The sequence below is a fragment of the Capronia epimyces genome, assembly GCF_000585565.1.
Source record: "Capronia epimyces CBS 606.96 chromosome Unknown aczIQ-supercont1.2, whole genome shotgun sequence".
NCBI classification, from domain to species: Eukaryota; Fungi; Ascomycota; class Eurotiomycetes; order Chaetothyriales; family Herpotrichiellaceae; genus Capronia; species Capronia epimyces.
The window spans coordinates 581,872-605,543 of record NW_006912905.1 but is presented as its reverse complement, the minus strand read 5'-3'; the positions used below and the strand labels follow the sequence as shown (position 1 = coordinate 605,543).

General features: G+C 52.6%; 9 protein-coding genes across 9 annotated transcripts; 4 read left to right on the top strand and 5 right to left on the bottom strand.

Annotated features, from left to right (window-relative positions):
• Positions 1-832: 832 nt before the first annotated feature.
• Positions 833-2,000, top strand: A1O3_02039 (60S ribosomal protein L8-B; the record flags this gene model as incomplete). Its single annotated transcript, XM_007732182.1, has 5 exons — positions 833-863; positions 972-1,036; positions 1,114-1,196; positions 1,269-1,497; positions 1,602-2,000. The coding sequence occupies 5 exons, from the start codon at positions 833-835 to the stop codon at positions 1,998-2,000; spliced, it is 807 nt and encodes a 268-aa protein (XP_007730372.1).
• Positions 2,001-3,237: 1,237 nt separating this feature from the next.
• On the bottom strand, positions 3,238-6,096 carry A1O3_02038 (uncharacterized protein; the record flags this gene model as incomplete). Its single annotated transcript, XM_007732181.1, has 2 exons — positions 3,238-3,264; positions 3,325-6,096. 2 exons carry the CDS (start codon positions 6,094-6,096, stop codon positions 3,238-3,240), a joined length of 2,799 nt encoding a protein of 932 aa, XP_007730371.1.
• Positions 6,097-7,001: 905 nt separating this feature from the next.
• A1O3_02037 (nuclear distribution protein PAC1) lies at positions 7,002-8,327 on the top strand (the record flags this gene model as incomplete). Its single annotated transcript, XM_007732180.1, has 1 exon — positions 7,002-8,327. One exon carries the CDS (start codon positions 7,002-7,004, stop codon positions 8,325-8,327), a length of 1,326 nt encoding a protein of 441 aa, XP_007730370.1.
• Positions 8,328-9,854: 1,527 nt separating this feature from the next.
• On the top strand, positions 9,855-12,504 carry A1O3_02036 (uncharacterized protein; the record flags this gene model as incomplete). The annotated part of the gene is made up of 3 exons (XM_007732179.1): positions 9,855-9,960; positions 10,033-10,178; positions 10,240-12,504. 3 exons carry the CDS (start codon positions 9,855-9,857, stop codon positions 12,502-12,504), a joined length of 2,517 nt encoding a protein of 838 aa, XP_007730369.1.
• Positions 12,505-15,294: 2,790 nt separating this feature from the next.
• Positions 15,295-16,503, bottom strand: A1O3_02035 (ribose-phosphate pyrophosphokinase 3; the record flags this gene model as incomplete). The annotated part of the gene is made up of 3 exons (XM_007732178.1): positions 15,295-16,157; positions 16,250-16,341; positions 16,433-16,503. 3 exons carry the CDS (start codon positions 16,501-16,503, stop codon positions 15,295-15,297), a joined length of 1,026 nt encoding a protein of 341 aa, XP_007730368.1.
• Positions 16,504-17,127: 624 nt separating this feature from the next.
• On the bottom strand, positions 17,128-18,034 carry A1O3_02034 (40S ribosomal protein S6-B; the record flags this gene model as incomplete). The annotated part of the gene is made up of 4 exons (XM_007732177.1): positions 17,128-17,386; positions 17,448-17,707; positions 17,778-17,834; positions 17,891-18,034. 4 exons carry the CDS (start codon positions 18,032-18,034, stop codon positions 17,128-17,130), a joined length of 720 nt encoding a protein of 239 aa, XP_007730367.1.
• Positions 18,035-18,400: 366 nt separating this feature from the next.
• Positions 18,401-19,981, bottom strand: A1O3_02033 (anthranilate synthase component I; the record flags this gene model as incomplete). Its single annotated transcript, XM_007732176.1, has 1 exon — positions 18,401-19,981. One exon carries the CDS (start codon positions 19,979-19,981, stop codon positions 18,401-18,403), a length of 1,581 nt encoding a protein of 526 aa, XP_007730366.1.
• A 657-nt stretch (positions 19,982-20,638) lies between these two features.
• A1O3_02032 (uncharacterized protein) lies at positions 20,639-21,637 on the top strand (the record flags this gene model as incomplete). The annotated part of the gene is made up of 1 exon (XM_007732175.1): positions 20,639-21,637. The coding sequence occupies one exon, from the start codon at positions 20,639-20,641 to the stop codon at positions 21,635-21,637; it is 999 nt and encodes a 332-aa protein (XP_007730365.1).
• Positions 21,638-21,902: 265 nt separating this feature from the next.
• On the bottom strand, positions 21,903-23,669 carry A1O3_02031 (uncharacterized protein; the record flags this gene model as incomplete). The annotated part of the gene is made up of 1 exon (XM_007732174.1): positions 21,903-23,669. One exon carries the CDS (start codon positions 23,667-23,669, stop codon positions 21,903-21,905), a length of 1,767 nt encoding a protein of 588 aa, XP_007730364.1.
• Positions 23,670-23,672: the final 3 nt, after the last annotated feature.

Here is a 23,672-nt window from a genome sequence, read left to right as displayed (position 1 = left end):
GCGACGGCCGCAAGAGGCTATGCATCCGCGAATGGTTTCATTTCTTCCGAGCAGAATTTCATTATGGGAACCGTCACTAGCAGAGTGACGGATAGCATGCATTAATGGCTGGGCGGCGATGTTGTGTTTCAAAAAAGTGAAGAGTAACCTTGCAATCAAACCAGATTGCATTGAAGAAGAGAGGCGGTTGGGACGTGTAATGGGGCACTGTGGGTGGTCCTGGGAAGGGATGTGCAGATCTCAAACCAGAGGCCATATAGTGTCTTCGCAGGTGCATCCTAGATAGATTAGCTAGTGAATAGACGCATCATCATGAAGAAGCGACCTGTGACCAGATGATCTGTCTGACAGGTTGCGCGCAGCCTTAAGCCTCGGCGAACTACTCTTAATAGTACGGATACTCCTCCGTACTGAGTAGTCCTCCGTAGCAGTCTCCGTACTCTTAGTTGGAGCCTCAGCCTCGCGCTCGAACCTGCGCCAAGACAACTTCTCTGCCAAGGCCGACTATTCCCTTCTCAGACATAGTACTGAATTCCACACACTGGCGCACCACCCTCAGAACATTTTCCATCCTCGAGCGCCTTTTTGTTTCCCCTGCGCTTCTCACTCCAACAAGGCCCGTCACTTGCCCGAGTCGACACATTTCTCAGTTCACAATGGTAAGCTAGAAAATACCTCCACCATCCTCCGCTACGCAGCACTCTGCGCGCCGAGTCTGTCGCCGTCGAACGCGTATCGGTTGCGCAGCTCGATTTTCCGCCGACTGGACTAGGAGTCACCATGTCTGACCTCTTGATTGAGACCTCAGCATGATGCCCTGTCCTCGTCAGTGATGACCCCGGCTGGAGAATATGAGATCAATCGTGTGTAACAACCGATTGCTCCTCGTTTTTCTCCTTAGAGTCAAAAGAATTGATCATGGAACACGATGTGCTGATGGTCATTCTTTTCTCAATGATAGCCACCCAAAGGAAAGAAACCCGCGCCCGCGCCTTTCCCGCAAGGGAAGGCCGGTGCTACTAAGAAGGCCGCAAAGGTAAGTTACTTGACATCCACTCCCCAATTCACCGCAACTCTTGTCTCGTGTGTCTGATAAAACTAACTTCTCTCTAGAACCCGCTCCTCGAGAAGCGAGCCCGAAACTTTGGCATCGGTCAAGACGTTCAGCCTCCCCGCAACCTATCTCGCATGGTGAAGTGAGTACCCTGTGTCTCTGGAACCCGGAGTATTGGGACGTGGAGCAAGACCTGACAATTATTGCATTATAGATGGCCAGAATATGTTCGTCTCCAGCGACAAAAGAAGATTCTGAACCTGCGCCTCAAAGTACCTCCTGCGATCGCGCAATTCTCAAACACCCTCGACCGAAACACCGCCGCCCAGACGCTCAAGCTCTTGAACAAGTACCGCCCTGAGACCAAGGCGCAGAAGAAGGAGCGTCTCCTCCAAGAAGCCACTGCTGTGCAGGAAGGCAAAAAGAAGGAGGATGTTTCGAAGGTATGTCGTGTCTTTCACGGGCCCTCTCGGATCTCTCCACAAATGAAAATTTAGAGAGTACAGAAAGGGGAGAAAAGATGACTCGAATACTGACGAATCTGTAGAAACCCTACACCGTGAAATACGGGCTCAACCACGTAGTGGGACTGATTGAAGCCAAGAAAGCCTCGTTGGTCCTGATCGCGCACGACGTGGACCCGATCGAGCTCGTTGTCTTCCTCCCCGCTCTTTGCCGCAAGATGGGTGTCCCCTACGCCATCATCAAGGGCAAGGCCCGCCTCGGAACCGTGGTCCACAAGAAGACCGCCGCCGTGCTGGCTCTGACCGAGGTCAAGGGCGAGGACAAGGCCGAGCTGAGCAAGCTGGTCAGCGCTGTCAACGAGGGCTTCATCACCAAGTACGAGGACCACCGACGTCACTGGGGTGGTGGCATCATGGGTCCCAAGGCCGTCGCCAAACAGGAGAAGAAGAGGAAGGCCATCGAGAGCGCCATCAAGATCTAAACAGTCTCCCTTGTGCTGCTCTCTTATGTCGGGCCTACAGGGGCCAGGGGCCTTGGAAGTGGTGGCGTTGATGTGACTTTGCTGGGGGTGGTGCGTGATCACGCAGACTTGAAAAGACTCAGTCGTCGTGTGGATTGCCTGCGCTGACTTGACTGGACACAACGTCCGCGGTCGGTCTACGTCTTGTCTTCCTGACACTACCCTTCGTCGAGACGACGCCATGGTGGAGCTTGCATCATGGGCAGGGCCATGACTGCGCACGCCCAATGTGTCATGAAGCTATTACTAGCAACTAGCAGAAAAAGTGAAAGTGAAAGTGAATTTGATTCCTGGCCGACGCTTCAGCAGACATCCTCGGATGGCTGAACTGGGTCTGCTCAGAATCAAGCCAGTCACCAAAAATGAAATGATACCATCCTGTTCCTCGAGTCCTCGTCGGGCCACTATTTCGTCTTTTATGTTTTGTTCGGTACATTCTTGATCTTGCGCGCAGTTTCAACCTATTAGATTGACCCATGACTGGAGCTATCAAAGCCGATGCTCATGTAGAATATTTGCCGCGAATGACCCCGAGGAGTCTGACAAGGCCTGAGGACCCTGCTCCGATAGAAAAATCAACTGGCACCAGTGCAGCACAGCAGCGTGCACCTAAGGTTGTTATTATTCCCGAGGACCTGGGCACCTGAGTTTCTGGAGTTCTTTGTACATCACTTTCATGGCTAATTACCTCTACAATCATCAACTGATGCGACACGTCGTATGGCATGCCGAGTCCGCCCAAGGCCTTTTTGCCTCTCAAGCGCAACAAGGAATGAGCATTCGTTGCGCCAGGATCGACGCCATTTCCAGCCCCAAGCTCCAGCTCCATCTCGACTTGATGTACTGTCTCTAGCAAAGAGACCCTGAAGTGAACGAAAGCATCCAAGCGACAACCGCGCCGTCCGTGCCAGCTCCGAACAGATAGAACGCTGAGACGCAATGCAGTGATGGGACAAGAGCCATCGTGGTATTACGGAGAAAGAAGCCGCTTCCATGGCGGTGTCGACACGCAGCTAGTCGGTCGAGAGAGCCAACGACCTTGTCGGAATGGCCTTTGTGCAATCCAAATCGGCCGCCCCTTGCCGCTCCGTGCCACGGTGGAGGAAAGGCACAGCAGTCACTAAATATTGTTACAGTGGCGAAAACTCGACCGATTGCTCGCTCCGTTGTTGAGTTTGATGTGTATATCATCTCATCATTAATGCCGAGTCAACCCTTGTCGTGCCTGCAAGATATTAGTAAGTCCCCGATGATGACTCCAGAGAGATATAGCGCAAACGCCTACCTTCATAGCCTCAATCCGTGCCTTCAACTGACTTGTGACTTCCGCTGCTCTCTTCCAGTTCTCTTCCGCCCTTGGTTCCCTAGACGTAACGGTGCCGGAATCGCTTGTGTCTCTGGAGGAGAATGTTGGGCGCTGCGGACTGCTCCTCCCACTACCATTGGGTGCTCCACTGACGGGTGGACTGATCTTTCGTCTTGCAGCCAGAGTGTCGAGTCCGTTGTTCTCCTTTTCCTCGCTGGGGCTCATATCTAGTCGATGTGACGAGTATCCACTTTGGGGTCGCGGTCTTGAGGTTTGCGTGCGACTACTTTGAGTGCTCTGTGTGCTCTGGGTGCTTCCATTTCTCTGCAGCGCGCTGCTGGTTGGTCTTGGAGGGACGTTGCTACCGTTTGCCGGGAACCGGTTCATGTTGTGATCTTCATAGATGCCAGCACTTTCATTGCTGAAATTTGCGCCGTCATCTACCGTCCGTCCACGTATCATGTCTTCTCTTTCCCGTCCGATGCCTTCGCGCCCCAGCCTTGACACTTCTCGCTTGTAACGTTCGCTCTCTTTCCGTACGCTCTCAATCTCGGCCGTCAGCACATCGCACTCTCCTCGCGCTCTCACGAGTTGTGTCTCTTTGGCTTTGATCTGAAGCACGTCCCGCGTATGATCCTCTATCAGCTGTGCATTCTGGTTTTGGAGCTCGGTGATCTCGGCGGTCAGTTTCGAATTGTTGCTTCGAAGGCTCTCGGTCAAAGCCAAGAGTCGTTCTTTCTCGGAACGTAATTCCTCCAGCTCCGCTCGTTCGACAGCTGAAAGCCCATTCGAAACGGGTGGAGGCGATAAAGGGCTAGCGGCGGCAGGTCGGGACAAAGGGCGTCCAGCAAGTCCACCCCTGCCCATGCCGAATTTCGAAGGTGAGGGAACAGCAGCTTCCTCATCACCGTCAGTACTCATAGGAGGCGATAGAACTCGGCGCTGCGGGCTGGCTGCTGCACTTCCAAGACCACCAGCTACGGGCTTCTTGAGCCCACCTAGCTTGAGACCCGATGGTTGGGCCAAACCCGGGCGAGCCAAACCTCCAGACTTCGGAAGGGCTTTTGCTGTAGGCTTTGGTTGAAGAGGCGTAGCGTCTTCCACAGGGGCAGCTGGCGTGGCCTTCTTCGCAGCAGTCTTCTTGGAGCTGGCAACGACTTTCTTTCCAACTGCAGAGGTTGCTTTTGCAGGAGGGGGAGCTGCCTTGCGCTTCTCCTTCGCCTTAACCTCGGCGGTGTCATAAAACTCCTTGATCTTGGATTTCCGGATATCGTCCAGGCCATTTAGGTAAGGACCCATTGAGGGCTCGCCGATTATCTTCATCAGTGTCCCAAGTATCTCGGCGCCACCGGCTCTGATTGCCTCGGTAGACTCAGTCAACAATTTGGTTGCAGAATCAGCAATGAGCTTCTGTTCCGCCTTGGAAGGTACGTCAGGAGTGTTCCGTAGACATCTCACGAGGAATTTGATCGTTTCGGCCTTGACGTTGGGGTTTTTGTTGGACAAGAAACCCAAGGTCTCTTCGAGACATTCTGTGAGAGACGTCACAAAGAATACGGCGTCAAGCGCAGCGCCCAGCGCATCAGCAACAGACTGTTTCTTCTCCTTGAGTCTTTCCATCATCGGCGACATGATTGTAGACCGATATTTGGCGAAGGGTCTTCTTAGGCCCAGTGCCAATTTTTCAACACAGTTAGCTGCGACCGTCACAACTGCAATATTGGCGTCCTTCATACACTTGGCCAACGTGCGCATCAACTCGTCAAAGGAACCTTCCTTGATTCTGATTGTGTTCACGATATTGAAGAGGCCGTCGAGGGCATCTTTTCGCTCCTTCCACTTCGTTGAGCCAGCCATCTCGTAGAAATCCGCAGGAATCTTGGAGCAGACATCGACTGGTTCTGCAAAGTCATAAGGATCCATGCCTTCTTGTTCAGCGTTGTCATCTTCCTCTTCAGCCATCGCATCATCCTCGGCCTGTTCGTTCATGGATGCTGGAGGTGCGCGAGCTAGTGCGGCTTGTTGCGAGCGGGTGAGGCGCTCCTGCTTTGGAGGAGGCTCTTCTCTGACCTTTTCAAAAAGCTTCTCGAGGTCTTGTTGCTGCACCGGTTTCAGTTCGTTGAAGAAGAGAGGTTTCAGTGCTTCCTTTAGCCAACGATACAACTCAACCGTAAGGTTTTGTGCCTCCGCGCGCACATTCTTGTCGGCGTGTCCGAACACCTTCGGTAGCGACTTAATCACCAGCTTCGGTTCGACGACCTTAATCCCATAGTTATGGAAGAAAGCGGTGAATGCACTGAGAGTTGCCACAATCACTTTAGGTTGCTTGTGCGACAAACCAGGCAACAACTCTTCAATGACTGGGTCAGCCTTGTCCAACTCAATGTAAAGTAAGAGGGCCTCGAGAGCGCTTGCTTTGGCCTGAGGTTTGCTTGACACCAGGCCCTTTTCGTAGATCGGTTGCAAGGTGTGGTTGCGCGACTTCAAAGCCGCTTGTTGACCTCCATGTTTCAAGAAAGCGCATAGAGCAACCAGACCTTCCTGCTGGGCTGCAACGTTCGCATCGCCAGCGGCCGACTTCCATAGGCTGGGATCTTGCAAAAATGGTCTGAAGGCGGGGTCTGATTCTTCGTAGGTGGACTCAAACTGTTTTGTAGCGGCTTCGTACGCTTCCTTTCGAACCTTCCAGTTCTTGTGCACGAATCGATCAGGGAGAGGGAGCTGGGAGAAGTCTTCTTCTTGGTCGGCCATGGCAAAGCGAGAAAAGAGACGGGAGCAGGTGAGGAATCTCGCAGCAGGTCTCTTCTCAGAGCGGCGCGCAAATGGGCTGTGGGAAAACATTAGTACTGAAATCGTGTAGTCCAAGCAGATAGGGTATGATCAAGGCAGACATGGAGCAGAAGACAGCGTCAAGCAACGAGCAGAATACACTCACCGATGAGAATGCGGTCGCCCTCATGTGGTAGTCAGTTTTGGTGCGCCGAGACCATGCAGTCGCGACTTGAAGGGATCGGCCGGACGACGGGCACAGATTGTACGCAGAGTCTTCGAGAGAGTAATCCGTTGCGCGTGTAGACGTACACACTGAAGCGGCAAAGAAGAACGTGGGCGGCAGTCTTTGTGAGTAAGTGTGAGTTGCTGATGTGCGTGGTCGGGGTCGGGAGAATGTTGGAGGGACGTATAAACAATTGGGCGACCATGACAACAACGGCCCGAAGTGAAGGTCTGTCTTCCCGCACACTGGCAGTGATCCTGTCAACCCATCTACGTCTTTGCATATTCACTCCACGAGTCTAACAGGTGACCCCTGGGGCACATACACACCCTCTTGCACTTCTGAGACTTATTTGAGGTCTGTTGAGAGACCTCCGAACAAGTTCATCCTCAATACTCCCCTCCGGTGCGGCTCCTGTTATGCCTGCCTGCCTGCGGTGTAGACCAGCGACTGATCCCGACGGCCACTCCCCACCACCATACCAGTTGACAAGGTCGCAAGCTGCCAGAATTGCATGAGTGGCTAGAAATCGTTCTCGGGCTGCTGAGCCCTGCTCGCCAAACATGAGCCATCTGCTCACTTCCCGTCAAGCGGAGGAGTTGTAGGTCGCGGGTCTAAGTCTAGTCCTCAGTAAAGCGCTGACTGGCATAGGCACAAGTCCATGATCGCATATATGCTGTCGGTTGGCATGACCGACAGCGCTGCAAGTCTCCGCCGGGAGTCCAATCTGGCCGACACTTTCGACGATGCTACAGCTAAAAAGTATGAAACTTTGCTGGAAAAAAAATGGACCTCTGTTGTCCGACTTCAGAAGAAGATAATGGACTTGGAGGCCAAGAATGCCCTTCTGCAGCAGGAAATCGAGACTGCCACGCCTCTTTCGTCGAATCGCAAGATTGACCCTACGACCTGGCTCCCGAGAGCACCAGCTAGACACTCCTTACAAGGCCACCGACTTCCGGTCACGTCGGTGGCATTCCATCCTATTTTCAGCTCTCTCGCGTCTGGCTCAGAAGACTCGACTATCAAGATCTGGGACTGGGAGCTGGGCGAGCTCGAAAGGACACTGAAGGGCCATACCAAGGCAGTGCTCGACGTAGACTTTGGCGGTCCAAGAGGGGGCACACTGCTAGCAAGTTGCAGCAGCGATTTGACTATCAGGTTATGGGATCCAAGCGACGAATATAAGAACATCCGAACCTTGCCCGGCCATGATCATTCCATTTCATCGATCCGCTTTATCCCTTCGGGAGCTGCAGGCGCTCCACTCTCAGGAAACATGCTGGTCTCTGCGTCAAGAGACAAGACGCTCCGGATATGGGATGTCACTACGGGATATTGTTTAAAAACGTTGAAAGGGCATACAGACTGGGTCAGGACAGTGACACCATCGATTGACGGTCGATGGTTATTAAGCGCAGGGAACGATCAGATACCTCGGTTATGGGATGCAAACTCTGGCGAGGTCAAGATCACCTTTCTAGGCCATGAGCATGTGGTTGAGTGTGTGGCATTCGCACCGAGCTCATCCTACGTCCATCTGGCCAGCATTGCTGGTTACAAAAAGCCACCGCCGACAAGCAGCAGTGGAGATTTCCTAGCCACAGGGGGGAGAGACAAAATCATCAAGATCTGGGACAATCGGGGCACATGTCATAAAACGTTGGTGGGACATGACAACTGGGTGAGAGGCCTTGTATTCCATCCCGGTGGCCGATATTTGCTTTCAGTATCCGACGACAAGACCATTCGGTGTTGGGATTTATCTCAGGAGTGCAAATGCGTCAAAGTGGTAGACGATGCCCACCAACATTTCATCAGCAGCATACGATGGGCACCAGACATTCCAATCCAACCAGCCACCAACGGAGACAGCAACGGGACCACAGCAACTGGCAAGAAGGAAGATAGTGGAGGAGGAGGTAGAATCCGGTGTGTGATTGCAACAGCCAGTGTTGACCTCAATGTCCGTGTTTTTGCTGGCTGAAGACCAAGAACAAGACTCTGGAGGAGAGAAGGGGCGTTAAATTGTTTGGTCGCCATTCTGGGAGGATTGGATGTTAGACAAAACAAGAGAAATGGCTAGATGAATGTATGAGTACGAGTAAATGAAGAAATGAACTGGCCAGCCTTTGCAGCAAGCGCCATTGTAGAGTGATGTTGTGTGTAGCATCCCCCATACTGACGATTCACGAACGAGGAAGGGTGGGCAACTCGTATTTATTTATTCCAACCTCACATCTGACTGCGCTACCACACGCCTGCAAGTCCACACTTCCTCATCAACACCCCAACCCTCCAGGGCGAGATAAGGACAAGACATTGATCAGTCGGTGCAAGTCTCTCTGATGGTGAACGTGTGTCGCCACCGCCACCGCCACTATGAGGTACGGGGCTCTGGCTCACCCGCCTTCAAACAAACCCTCCCGTCGGACTGCTACAGCCGCTACAGCTACAGCTACAAATACACTGACGACATGTGCGTGTGTGTACGCTACGCACGTCCTCTTCCTTTTCCTCTTCCTCGTCTCAAGAGCACGGTAATGGTATGCTGTTGACGCTGAATAGGTCTCTCTGGCTGCCCGCTGGCTGACCTCCCGCTCCCCTATCCTACCGTCCTGCCACTCGACTGCTGCGAACTCCGTCACGTCCAATCAAAGCTCGTGACTTGTCAGATTTGATAGCCATCCAAGGACGCCGGCTCAAGACGAAACGACAGAGTGATCCGATTGCGAATCCAGCCAACCTGGAATCAAAGCTCTCTGCCCTCGCGGCGCTGGCTAGTTGAGGTTGAGCCTCCAGTGGTCCAAGTTTTCCGTCGACGACGATCCACTTCGTCATACTGCGACGAACCTCATTCTTTGTCTGCGCTGCATTCCTGCAGGTATTGTTTCGGGTGCACGGTGATTGGTACCGCATTTTCCCGCCTTAGGACCATCAGAGAACAAAGCAAACCAAGACAACCCTATGGCCCCAGCCTCGTTGCTGCCCGTGACTGTGGCAATTCGTTCTGCTCACTAGAAGAGACTCAGTCGAGAGGAACAAAGAATAGAGGATGATGAGAAGGTAGGGCGAGGATGATGAGTGCTCCTTTCTCTTACAAAGACTACATGCTGCCTTTCTCTGCCTTTCACCCCCCTCCCGCGATTCAGGTATTTGGATGGCCCAGGTCAAAGAATTCCTTCTCTGCGCTATGACTTCGCCAATTCATGCACCTCACCCTCCAGCATGGTACCGCCGCCTCCCCAGACCTCCAACTGAGCATAACCCTGCTTTGCGTCGCCCATCCTTACTCTCGCAGCATCATTTCTTTCGTGGTCGATCCCCAGGGCGTTCTCTCGAAGAAGATCCGCCTCGAGGGAGCACAATCCATCTCGAAAGCTCGAAAGCTCGTTCCAGCTCAGCATACCATGCAGACCATGCAGACCATGCAGACCATGTAGAGAGACAACCACCGACTGCAAATGGTGTGCATGAGCCGGCCTCGCCCTTGCAGCGAGGTCTTACTCAAGACATGGCAGAGGAGCAGCCAAAGAAGAATGACATGAGCACCCCTTCGCACCCTAGAGACCACCTCTGCCTGTGCCCGCCAGACCCCAAGATTCCTAGACCGCGAAATTGTAAGACTGCCACTTCTGTGTGGACAAGTTACGCTGGTTATGTTTGCCTGTTCTACGCTGACATCTATCCAGCATTCATTCTTTTCCGTCAGCACCAACAGGCCAGCATCCTAGCACAGAATCCAGGTATTCCCAATCCGGAGGTGTCAAAGATTATCGGCGAACAATGGAGACAACTGTCAGCCGAGTCCAAAGAGGAATGGAATTTGCTTGCGGAAGTGGGTTAAAAGGCACCATCACACCGAACAAAGGGCTTTGTACTGACCTGCCTGTCATTAGGAAGAGAAGGCCCGCCATCAGCAGCAATATCCAGGCTACCGTTATCAGCCACGTCGTAACGGCAGACTCAGCACTCAGTCCTCGGTGTCTGGACCATCGTCTGCAGAGCCACAGGAGCCTTGTCCCAAGTGTGGAGGGAAACCGATGAACTATTACAGCAATCAAACTCCAGCATACACACCGTCGGCATCCCAAGCTCAGCAAACCATGGGGGCACAAGTTCCAGCTAAACGTGGCTATGTTGTCAGCACCGCTCCTGGTCCACGAGTGCATGGATTACCGACCGTATCGCCAGAGCATGTCGCTCAGCAGAAAACCTTCGTCGAGACATACCCTTTTCAGAGAGTTGATCCTCGGTTGATTTACGCAGTCCCGCCCGCTCAAGCCCTTCCTACTCCTCCATCATCCGAGTCACAAGATGCGAAGAGGCGGCGGTTCAACATTAGCGGGGGCTATGTATCTGCTCGCGAACCCTATCCTGAGGCGCCATACGCCTATGCGCAGTCACCCATTGTCACTACCACATATGCTCGCCCGGAGGTGTTGCAGCAGATTCATGCCTCCCAAAACCACGTTCATGGACTTCCGGTCGCTAAACCTGCGATGATGTCTCCTCCTCGAGCCGTGTACCCTCACCCACCGCAACTACAACCTATTCGGCCTCCGCAGCCTCATCAGCGAACTAGATCTGCCGTTGCCCTCCCACCGATCGAGACGGTAGTGCCACCGACTCCAGCAAAAGTGTCTTCAGTGCAATGTCAAAGTTCGGGGGTGGAGGCAATGATCATGTCTATACCAGTGTTGAACAAAGTCAAAGTGCTTGCTCAAATTTCTCCGCCACTGCTTCCTCCCGGTCCCTCATCTCCGAAACCTGAAATACGTGGGGCTATCATTGCGATCGAAGGCATGGATGCGAGCACCGTCGACAGCATGACGACTTCACTGGCCGAGCAGCTTGGGAAGGAAGGGAAATTCATGGTCAGGATCTTTGACGGGCCAGACCCATATTCTCTGCTCCCGAATGGACAAACCGGAACCGGTCTTCGTGACAGCCGCCGCTGCTTGACTACAGAAGCATACTTGAGCATGCTCAGCCAATGGCACAGAACCAACAAAGAGATGGTCGAATTTATCACGACAAAACCTGGGTCGGCCGGATATTCTGGTTCGAAAACGTCGCCCATCTCGCTAGACAGCCCCAAGAATGACATGTACCCGATTGAGGGTACTGCGGATCCATCTACACCGAAAACTTTGCCGAGTCTGAAGAACATGTATGACTCGGCCATAAGCCCCAAGACGATCACCAAAGCCGCCGAACTGTCCATAGTGTCCCCCCCAGCAAAGCCACGGAGTCGAAGCACTCCAGACTTTTCAATGGATATGGGTGAGTCTACTAATGACTCTGCCGGTGGCGTGCAATCCAATACTTGTACTCCTCGACCGCTGACCCTGGCCTTCCCACGACCGTTCAACTCAGCCTCAAAGCGCATACCCCCCCCGCCGCCCACGCCGCCTCCTACGATGTTACAGCTACCGGCACCGGCACCGGCAGCGTCACTTGCAAAACCTTCGTGGCAAATGCCGCCTCCAAGCATGTTTCAGGCTGTCTCGTCCGCATCTAACCCGTTGGTGTCCGACCATGATGTTCCAGTACGACGACGACAGCAACAGCAACAACGAGAAGAACGGCAATCATCTGCACAGGGTGCCGCTGCCGGCAACAACGCTATACCAATAGCATTGGTCCCACACTACCAGCTCACCACGGTCGACGCCTCGTCCATTTCAATGCCCATCAGTGACGGTTTCTCCCCACCAGCTCACTGGCAATGGTTTGCAACACTCTGGCGCGGCAGTGTCGGACCCGACATCACGGTGGTGATCAAAGGCTTGGATGAAGAACATGAAAGTGCCGAAGGTGCGAGAGCGACGGGCGGCTCTACAGCTAGTGCGAGTACTCCAGTCACAGTCGGTGGGCGTGACAGGACTTCATCTGCCGGGTTGAGCTCGACTGTGACAGGCTCTCACTCGGGAGTGGAGATCAGACTGCATGACTGTCGCGCAGTCATTGTCAAGACTGGCATCATTGGTTCATCGACCACTGCGACAGCTGCGGAAGCTGGCGGTGATGACAAGACGGCAAAGACCGGGGTCTCCGCACCAGCGTCAGTTCATGCGGCATATCACGCGAAAGAGATGGACAATTGGGAGAAAGCGAAACGCAGAGTGGGCTTTGAAGTCGACGAGTTCTTGAGAAGATGACAAGCTGACAAGCTAATGTGATTGCAAAGTGGAAGTGTTGGCTTCACGCTGCCGACGTGTGCATGGCGAGGCTTATTCAAATCTTGACAGGGGGGAGGGTTGCCTGTCTTTCAGCACAGCGGGACCCAGGTGGCCTCGCTTTGAAGAGTGCGCTCAAGCTTGAGGCGCCACAGCCTACAAGATCTTCTTTTCTTGGATGTTTAAGCAGGACTTGGATTCAATACCACACCTTAGTTTCAGATGATGGCTCAGGCCCGGCAGGGCGGCATAGTGCGGCATGGCATGCATCACATGGCGTGACATAGCATAATAGCAGCATAGCATAGAGAAATGGAAACGGAAATGGAAATGGAAATGCAATCAGCGATCAGCGTCGACATTGACCTCGGTCGCTCAGCCGTCCCTATCGCATACCCCGGGGGACACGGTGGTATTGGTGTTTTATGACCTCAGCCTTGTTTGTTTGTGCCCGCACCCACTATGTCAAGCCAACCGTTTGTTTGGCTGCAGCCTCGCGCGTCCATCACCATCACGTGGCCCAAGCCCATCACGATCACGCAGTGATTCACATTCACTGTACAATTGATTACACCCTTCATATATCCAAGTACCGGAATCTTCCCTCACAATTGGGACCGAAGTTGCATAGAAGCACTGAAAATCGTCAAATTTTCCGTGGGCATTCCTCCTTCGAAGAGTACGTCTCTAATTGCACCAAGGGTCGGTGGAAGGGGCCTTCTGGGATCAAGTGGCCGGGGAATACATGAGATCCTACAACCAGGAAGGTATGAGCGGACTGCTCCCGTCGATCTTTTTGGTTGTTGGTGGTTGTGGTGGTTGGTGGTTGTGGTGGTTGTTGTTGGTGGAGGTTGTTGTTGGTGGAGGTTGTTGTGGTGGTGGTGTTGCCGGTTCAAATGAGCTTGTCGGCGTCTGTTCGTTTCTGTTTCTTTTTGGTGCTGCGCAATTGCTTGTGTGTGCCCCCTTGGGGTACGGCAGAAAGTGAGAATGTCAGATAGTGTGGTTTGGACTTTGACTTGGGCTGGGCTTGGCTCAAAGTGAAGGTGTAACATAACATAACACTACCTACCCAGGCAAAGGTGGAGAAGGCGTCCTCCGCAGAGCTAAATGAAGGAGAAGACGTCCTCCACAGAGCTAAATGAAGGAGAAGACGTCCTCCACAGAGCTAAATGAAGGAGAAGGCGTCCTCCACAGAGCTAAAGGAAAGGAGGAGAAGAAGAAGGAGAAGGAGAAGAGCAGAAAAGGCCATGTCTGCCGTGCATGGATAGGATGGGACGGGGTCCAGGTCGATTGCTCGCATACGCATACGGATACAGCAAAGAGTAGATAGACAGGCAGTAGTCCATTGAAGATACAGCAACCGGTATATCATAAGCTCAACTCCATTCCACAGCCTTGCCATGCTGCTTGCTGTATCGATGACCTCTCGCAATGTCAATATTGGACTATGGCTATGCCAATCTGGGGACCGTCCGGCAGTCATACTTAACTTAGCTGTGAATCATAGATCGTATTCACAGATACTTACTTAGCCGTGAATCATATATCATAATCACAGATGCTAGTAGACCAACCATTTGTCTAGATTCTTTTCGAGGGGTATCGCGGAGTTGGGTTTGGAGAATGGGAGAATGTGAATGAGAATGACTGCAATTGATGTTTAATAGGCGAATGAGAATAAGAATGACTGCAATTGATGGTTTTCTGCACCCTCTTCGTGTGTCGGAGATGGGAGTGTGAGCATGATTTGTTCGACTTGCTGTGGATATTCAACTGATACTAATGATCTCAAGACAGTCGGGCTCATGAAGTTGCCATGCTGAAAAACCAAGGTCAAAGGATAAGTGTTCCAGAAGATCGAGGGACTCAGCTAGCGAGTTTGCATTCGTAGCGAAGACGCAGCACAGCGGCAGATTTTGAAGAATATCTTGGACAGTCTCTTAGGATAATGCAGATTTGTGAAGAAAGTCTTGGACAATCTCCCAGGATAATGCAGATTGCAGAGACGACCCCGAGTATGTGGCAAGACGGGACAGTTGGCCACGAAAAGTATGCAGACAGAGCACAAGCACAGGGTAACCTAACCCCGTGGAAATATATCCAAGTATCTTTCATGTTCCAAAGAAAGGTCCATCTTTGGTCTCGCCTACCTCGCAGCCAACTTGCATCATCCCGCCCTGACCTGCCGCTGCTGAGCGGTGCCTGTTGTCGTGTTGTAGAAATCCCCTTAGTCTGGATTCGAAATGACACCACTAGGTTGGTCCGCCTCGGGTCTTCTGGATTCTTTTCATCCGTGTGCAACTCAGGAGGGTTTAAATCAAAGGTATCTTACCAACCCAAAGGAGTCGGTCCTGGCCGTGTTCCGTAAAGACCAAGACTTCCCGTGCTATTTGAAGCACGGCCATGGCTTTGGGTGGAAGTGCTATCCACAAATCCCATGGCGACGACCACTCCGCCTGTGCCTGCGTGAATTCTATTCATGTGGAGCGCTCGCAGTAGCTGAGTTGCAGGTGAAAACCATTCCCAATGAGTAGTTGACAGAAGTCTTGCAGTGAACTTGAGTCCGCTCAATATCTGAAGACGCCCGTGATGAGATGTGTGCTAAAGCATTCGTCATACTTGGAATGCTCTCAAAAAGTCGCTCGTCAGGCTGAGCGCCTCTGACTGGGCCCCTAGCATAGAGAGGAGCCAATCAACCGAATGGACATCCCAACACTAATGACAGGCGACTGACGCCCGGGTCGAAGCAGCCGGATCGCAAAATGACACCATTTATGCCACTGGATGGTTGAACAGGTAACTGACACTTTCGCCATTGTGTGTCCTTCGGATTGCTTCGGCCAAAACTGGCGCAATATCAATGAATTCAAGCCTGCAGCCTTTCTGCCCTTCTTCAACTCTCAAAGCCTCGATCTTCTCTTCTGAGACGGGAACTGTGTTGGTGATGACCAGTCTTGAAAGGTCCGATCCCTTCAGAATCTCGACCGCTCTGCCAGACAGGATTCCGTGGGTAACAAGCGCAACAACATCCTTGGCTCCATGCTTAATGAGAGTATCGGCGGCTTTGGCGAGGGTCCCGCATGTGTCGGCCATGTCATCGACAAGGATGGCGACCTTGCCTTCCACATTGCCAACAAGAGTCATTCGGCTGACTTCATTCGGTCGCGATCGTTCTTTGTGAATGAGTGCGAACGGAAGGTCGAGTTTATCGGCAATAGATGTAGCTCTCTTCGCCCCACCGGCATCAGGACTGACAATGACACATTCTTGTCTCGGTCCGTTCACCTCGGAATTGGTCTCTGTGGAATGCATGAGGTTTTCCCGCACCCATTTCACAGAGTTGGGTTCGGCGTAGAGATTGTCAACCGGGACATTGAAAAATCCCTGAATCTGGGACGCATGCAGGTCCATGGTAATGATGTGGTTGCAACCAGCTGTTTGTAACATGTTCGCCATCAGCTTCGCAGTGATGGGCGCCCTGGATTTATCTTTCTTGTCTTGACGTGCATAAGGGAAGTTTGGTAGGATCGCAGTGACCCGTCGAGCCGATGCGGTCTTGCAGGCATTGCAGATGATGAGAAGTTCCATAAGACCGTCGTTGATATCGTTCGGCCGTGTTGATTGGAGGATAAATACTACATGGGACCACCGTCAGATGCGCTCAACAGGCCAGACCAAAAGGGGGACAGGTGAAGTAGAGATGTTGCCATGAACAGGGAGCATGTACCGTCTTCATCTCGGACAGATTCGCCAATGGTCACACTGGTCTCTTGGTTGGAATACTGCAAGACCATGATCTTGGTCAGCTCAATCCCGAGTCTGAATGGTCCAACAACGGTCAGCTTCTATCCTATGTCTTCCAGTCCAGACATGGTTCCCATGGGCGAGAGAAGAAAAGAGGGGTACGAACCTGGCGGCCACCGCCTTGGCCAAGTCAGGGTGACTGTTGCCCGTCAAGAGCTTGATCGAATTCGACGCCATGCCTGCGTAGTCGAGGGGAGATGTGGTCACCGAAGATACATGTTGACAAGAAGAAGACAGGTAAGAAAAGTCGTTGGCCTCCGGCAGTGTCATAAGTGGAAACCCAAAAAATGAGCGGGATGAGGGATGGACGGGAAGCCCCAGACGGAAAATTCTGGTTGGCTAACCGCGGCACAATAAGTGTCAAAAATGGCGGACTTCTCACTGGCCACGGCCGGGCCAAACACGCCAAAACGGACTGGAGGGAGTGTGGGAGAAACCTGGATGGCGGAAATTTGTAGCTAGAAAATCGCGGGACGCAGAAGGCGGCGAAAAGGGATCAAAACTGGGTAGAAAGAAAAGAGCCGCTGTTTTGGTATGTGGTGTTCTATCTCTGCCACCCTTGCAACGCAGACGCTGGATGCGAGTAGTTATCTATCGCTACCCATCAATCGCAAGGTGACACGGCACACATTCCTCTCCTCCACTCAGAATGCCCTAGACAGTCATGTGGGCTTCTGCAGGATCGCAACCATTCATCGTTCCCAATCAAAAGCCCAGCGAGTCCCATGACCTTCGTCCACTGCCATTGCTTTGCATGCTTTTGTCTCGTATGACTACACGGTGTCACGATTCAGAAAGACTCTACTTCCTCAACGAAGAAGCACGTCTCTTCCTCAGCTCGGTTCTCTTCTCACGCTCCTCGTGCACACGCTTAGCCAACAGTTGGGAGTACTCATTAGCAGCATCCTTTGCCGCCTCGGCACGTCTTCTCTTCAGTGCAATTCTGTGTCTCTTGTGTTGCAGTCGTTGAGGGGTGACGAGTCTCTGGATCTTGGGTGCCTTGGTGTAAGGTTTTGCGCCCTCCTTCTTGGGAACCACTTCACGGCGGATGACGAACTTGCTGCAAACGAACAAAAATTAGAGAGATGCTTAGAGACGCCAGCCATTGTAGGGAACCATACCGAACATCATCCTGCTTGGTCAGACCGAAGAATTTTCGGATCTTGGTGGCACGCTTGGGACCAAGTCGCTTGGGGTTGACGACATCGGTGAGGCCTGGGATCTCGCCCTCGCCTTGCTTGACGATGGACAGAGCCAGGACAGCTAGATCTGGGCCGACGATGCAGCCACGAACAGACTTGCGCTTGCGTTCGCCGGTACGTCGAGGTCGGTAGCAGGAGTGGCCTTCGGAAAGGAGGAGCTTGACACGGGTAGGGAGCATCTGGAACGAATCAAGTCTCAGCGAATAATTCATCTCGCTGGCGCCTTCAAGAGCAGGGGATTGCACGTACGACACCCTGCTTCATGGGAAAGCCTTGCTTGTCATTACCGCCGGTGATGCGGAAGATCTGGTGCAACCGTCAGAATCATCTCGTCAGAGGTATTTGTGAAAGACATGTCATACGTAGCCCTTCCATTCATCCCCGAGACTGTCGGCTGGCACCTCGTTGCCCATTCGCTTCTCCAGGAAGACGCGCACCTTGCGGTCATCCTCAATCTCGAACAGTTTCTGCGACCCATTGGCCGGGTAGGAGATGTTCAACTTCATCTTTGCGACTGGCTGACCACGGCTGTCAAGACTGGCGAGAAGTCCTGACAGTTATCAGCGATTGATTTGCAAGAAGAGAGAGTTGGTGCTGGTACTGGTGCAAACATCAAGAGCGCATGCAGCGTCGATTCAATTTTCGAGGTGCGTTCAGTGTGCCAAGAGTTTCAGCAGCTAAACCCAACTCGGTCACCCAGCCATCACGGGGCTAATCACGTGTCTCAAATTGGGATTGGATATCTTTTCCTCCCCCTGAGAGGTACCAGTTGTGGCATGCATTCTTTTGACCTGCAGGTACTTGGGCTTCCAGGATCTGATCATGGCTGTAAATTGACGCAAGGCAGGGTGTACACATTATAAGAGGCAACTCTATCTAGAGACCCCATTGGTCTGACCATTTCCAATCTTTTCCAAGGCCAAATATTTTTTTTCGGCCTCCTCGATCGTCCTGATGTTTGCGCCCAGCTTGTTCATGGTCTCAAACCACTCATCCTCCTCTACACTGTCAAACACAATCCCACCGCCAGCCTGCAAGTATGCAACGCCGTCTTTGACCACCATCGTGCGCAATGCGATACAAGTGTCCATCGCACCTTCGTCCTCGATTCGAGATCCGTCCGCAGACACTCTGGAGAAACCGAAATAACCCACTGCTCCAGCATAAACGCCGCGTTTTTCCCCCTCCAGTTTGGCAATGAGCTCCATCGCTCTCACTTTTGGTGCCCCTGACACTGTGCCCGCTGGGAAAATACTCCGGAATGCTGTAAACCTGTTTTCGCCTGCCCTCAACACGCCTGACACTTGGCTGACAAGGTGCTGCACATGGCTAAACCTCTCCACTACCATAAGCCTGTCCACCCGGGTTGATAGAGGATCGCAGACGCGATTGATGTCGTTCCTTGCCAAATCAACCAACATGACGTGCTCTGCCCTATCTTTGATGCTGTTGCGCAGTTCATCGGCCAATCTCTCGTCTTCTTCTGGATCTCGTCCTCGCTTGACTGTGCCTGCAATGGGATGTGTAATTATCCGCCCAGCTTCCTCCTTGACCAACAGTTCTGGCGACGCACCCACGATGCTGAAATCTTCGCAATCAATGTAAAACAGATATGGAGATGGGTTCACCGTCCGCAAATGTCGGTATATGTTAAATGGATGTAGAGTCGTAGGACGTGATATCCGGTGTGACGGTACAGCTTGAATGATGTCTCCTATGTTCACATGTTTCTTCAGCCGTGTGACATGGGCCTCATAACCCTCTTTCCCTATGTTGGATTTTGACGGCTGGTTCGGGGCGATCGGGGGTTGATGTGGAAGCGGGATGTGTTCGGCTTGCAATCTCGAGACCACCTTCTGCAGGGTATCGGAAGCTCTGTTGTATGCTGCAGCGATGTCCGAGCTTGACTGGGTTTCCGGCACTCGAAGGTATGTAATGACTTTGCAAACATTGAAGAAGTGATCAAACGCGACCATGGTGTCGTAAAGCATGAACAGACTCTCCGGCAGCTTCAGCGTGTCCTTCATTGGCCGAGCGGTCTTGGGCTCGAAGTACCGCACACAGTCGTAGCCAACATATCCAATCGCGCCTCCCGTCATTGGTGGCAGCCGTAGCGAAGGCACACTCGCGACTCTGTACTGTGCCAACTCTTTCTCCAGACGCGGGAGTGGATCTTCTTCAGGGCCATGTCCAGGACCGGATTTGAAGACTTTCAGAGGATTGGCTGCGACGAAACTGTACCGTCCAATTGTCCCGGTGGTTGCGGCACTCTCGTATAAAACGGACAATTTGGAGCCCTGAGAAACTTTCAAGTATGCGACTGTGGGTGTGAAAAGATCTGCGGGAATTTGTGCGCATAAAGGTACGAGGTTCGGAGGATATTGAGAGGATTTAGATTTCGAGAGAATTGAGGTCACCTCCTCAAGAGAAGGTTGTATTTGCGCCTGCGCCATGTGAGCCGTTGGACTTTGGGAGAGCACGCTGAACAGAAAATACCATTGAGTGGAGGATGACCAGCAACGATTCCGGACTACTCAGGGTTAAGTGGGAGGCTCAGTACATGTCGATCAAGCTGGGACGTTTCCGTATGTCCACTGAGATTAATATATGAGAACGCAGCAGAACAACTCTATGACAGGAATCTGAGAGGTGGTAGGTTGTGGTAGGATTTGAGTCACCACCCTCTATAGCGCGGTCTTCCCCCACACAAAATGTCTGCACCAATTTATTAGGGGTATTCCGCGTGTGTCGTTAAAGTATTGCCCGGCCCAGAGGTCCTGCCGGTCAGCCCATATGCTAATTTATCTAGAAATCTGACGAGGGACCATGTACGAATGAATATTGGACTTAGTTTCGGTTTTCTAAAACTTGTTGAAAGGCGAATCTCGTCTGTCACAGGTTGTATCTCACGTGACCGGATCACCAGCCACCAGCCACTCGACCAGCCACATGACAACCTCAACTGCGTTCCAGCCTGGAAACTGCTCAACCATCCAGGCCAAGTTCACACTTCCCTCCAGCAACCAAATCCAACTTCAATCAGACTGCAAATAATATCATTGTTGTCGCATGTGTACTTCTTGGGCAACATCACTTTACATTGCACCAGCATGTCACTCTCTGACCAGCAGCCCGACCCTGGGGTTCGTTCACCAGGCCGTCCTGGGTCATCCTGGACCAACAACTCCCTCTTCGCCGATTCCGCTATCAGCGTAAGGACGAGGACGCCGGGGCCATTTGATAAGGACATGGACGCTTTCGACACGTACGCCACGACAATACATCCTGGAATCGCCGACCGTCTGAAGGGGCTCGTCTCCGAGATTTGGGCCTCCGAACAAGACAGTGCAATCAGTGGAAATAAAAGGAGGAGACTTGAGAGAGCCTTGGGTGAGATTGAGGCGGCTCTGGAAGACGACGGGACATATTCCGAAGAGAGTGATGCTGAGACGACCCATTCTAAACAACTGTTGGCTTCACCTCCGTCGCAGGCGGTCGGCGACGAAGACCTCGAACACATTCGAACAAGCCTGGTGTCCACGGTGGAGGCAATGCGTATGAGGCAACAAGAGCAGCGGCATTTGCATCAGTTGACAATTGAGAAGCTGGAGGCGGTCGCACAGCGATGCATACAGCAAGAAAGGCGCTTGCGTGAATTCTCGGAAGAGATTGTCCTTCTCCAGGAGCGAAATCGACGGTTAATACAAGAAAACGAGAGAATTACCACTCAACTCGACCAGAGCCAGATAGACTCTGCAAGGAAAGACCTTGCAGTCGACGCAATGTCGAGCGCAGTCGCAGGGTTGGAAGGGTGGATTAACAATTCTTCGATGCCAAATCGCACTTCTCGAAGGGTTGTGACCAGGGGCCGTGGAAGATTTCGTGGTCGCTACTATGTGGATGAACCTCGTGAGGCGCCGGACAGCCATAGCGGTCCGGATGCGAAACTTCACGAGGGTGTTACGGCGTGGCTCCGTGGATTTCGAGACGTGCAGGAAGAACTGAGATCCTCACAGAGCGGTTTGAACACTCGACTGAAGGAATTGCAAAGTGATCTGCAGGATGCGGAGGACGATTGGGGGGAGTTTGAGAGTCCCTCTAGAATGTGATCAGTTCGCATGGCCCCTTTGGAGAGCGGGTGTCGTACAGTCCTGGACGTCTTGAATAATGACTTGTTGCGCTTCCTTCCTTCAAGAGTAGTCGTGGTCATGACACTCTGCCACAGGAGCATCGGTACCGTGAGCAACCGAATATCGTGGTAGACCGGACAAAGAATTATTTTATTTTTTTCGGAACGGCTTGGTGTGTTGGGCAATTGAATCCCAGGTCACAATGGCTTCAGCGTGGGAAGTCAATGATTGCAACCTATCTTCGTCAGTCCACCGAGTTCTCGGAATCAGAGATTATTGTCACGATGTGACTTACCTGTGATCCAAGGCCAAACGCAAGTTTCTTACTTCCAACATCCCATGACAAAGTATGATCCGCGATAGCTTGGGGGCCATCTCCATTTACACCAGACATGCCGCCCACACTCATTATATCGTCTTCTTTTAGTTTTGAACCACCCCATGAGTCTGGTTCACCTTTCCATGTCGCCATGTGGTGGTAGCCGTGTTCAGCCATCCAGATCCGGACTGTGTCATAACTGGCTCCTGCCAGACAGAACCCGTCAGGCGAATATGCGATCGTCATCACGGGCGAAGCATAACCGACGATGAGTTTGCACAATGAGACAATGGTATTATTAGCCTCGTCGTACAGCCACACTTTGACGGTTCCGTCGGTGGACGACGTGGCAAACTCGGCCTTTGAAGGTGAACTTGATGTGCCGGGAGGAGTAGGGCGCAGTTCGAGGCCGGTAATGGGAGCATCATGCGCTTCTCTTTTCAGCAAGTTCTGAGCAGGCAGCCACAGACAACCACTGTCGCCTGACGCCGCAACCACAATGCCATCCAGGGAACCGCGCCAGGCACATCTGACAAAAGTCCACTGGTCATTCTCACCGGGATTCGATGTCCAGGTATGCTCAATGCTGAGGTCGGAAAAGGCTCGACAATGGTAGACGGCGTTTCCCCCGGCAGCACAGACCATGCCGTTCGTCCCGAATGAGGCGCAGTCCATATCTATTAGGATCTCGGGAACAGAGATCGACAATGGTCCAGCAATGTTCGGCGACCTTGACAAATCCCATAGCAGAATAGTAGAGTCTGCTATGTCGGACGAGTATGGTGCAATGCCTAGCAGACGCAAGCCTCGGGCGTGCCAACGCAGCGATGTAATCGCTTTTTGAGACGCGGGTAAAGCTTCCATAAGGTTGAGTTCTTGGCCATCGAACAAGAGGATCTCCCCCGAGGGATCACTATAGGTGGCCACGGCGAGAATATCTCCATCTGGATTCCAAGCAAGGGCACTGACGAGCTTCATCTCGGTGAGGTCTACAAGTTCGTGGAAATGAGGACGCTGATCGGAATCGGCTGACTGGTTTGTGGTTTTCCATACTCCGCAAAAGCCGTCTCCCAACGCTGCCAGGGAGCTGTCGTCGCCCGGTCGCCAGGCAGTTCGCGTGATAGCTTTGGGCTCTTCGTCTCCAGCCGGAGATGGGATCTGAAGCAGATTGGTCCAAGCAGAAAGATTTGCGACCTTGGCGGGCGCGACCTGTATACCAACGCTCTCTCCAGTTGTTAGAGTGTGCAATGGAGGTGGTAAAGCTTCGACATGAAGTTCATGGGTTCCTTGGTCCGCGGTGAGAGAGTCATCGTCCAGGTCCATACGGTCATCGTTCCTAGCTCCATTTATAAGATGCGTATTCTCGTCAGCTCCAGTGTCGGTTGCTGAGGGCGATCTCGCGTCTACCCGGGAATGAGGGTGGCCGTTGGCCATGTCAACATCCATGGCAGACACGTTCCCATGTCGACTAGCTGAAGCAGACAGTTTGCGCGTACCACTTCCGTTGCGTTCTGCCTTGCGACTTCGTTTGGCAGGCAAGTGAGTGGAAACTTCGGGTAGACCATTTGGAACACCCTCGCGGACTTTGTGCTGTAGAGCTAAATTTGATCCGGCTGGGGAAGACGATGACGGAACGGGCTCTTCTGGCAGTTCTGGCGGAGGTTTCGCACTCTCCGGGCCAAAATAAAACATAGA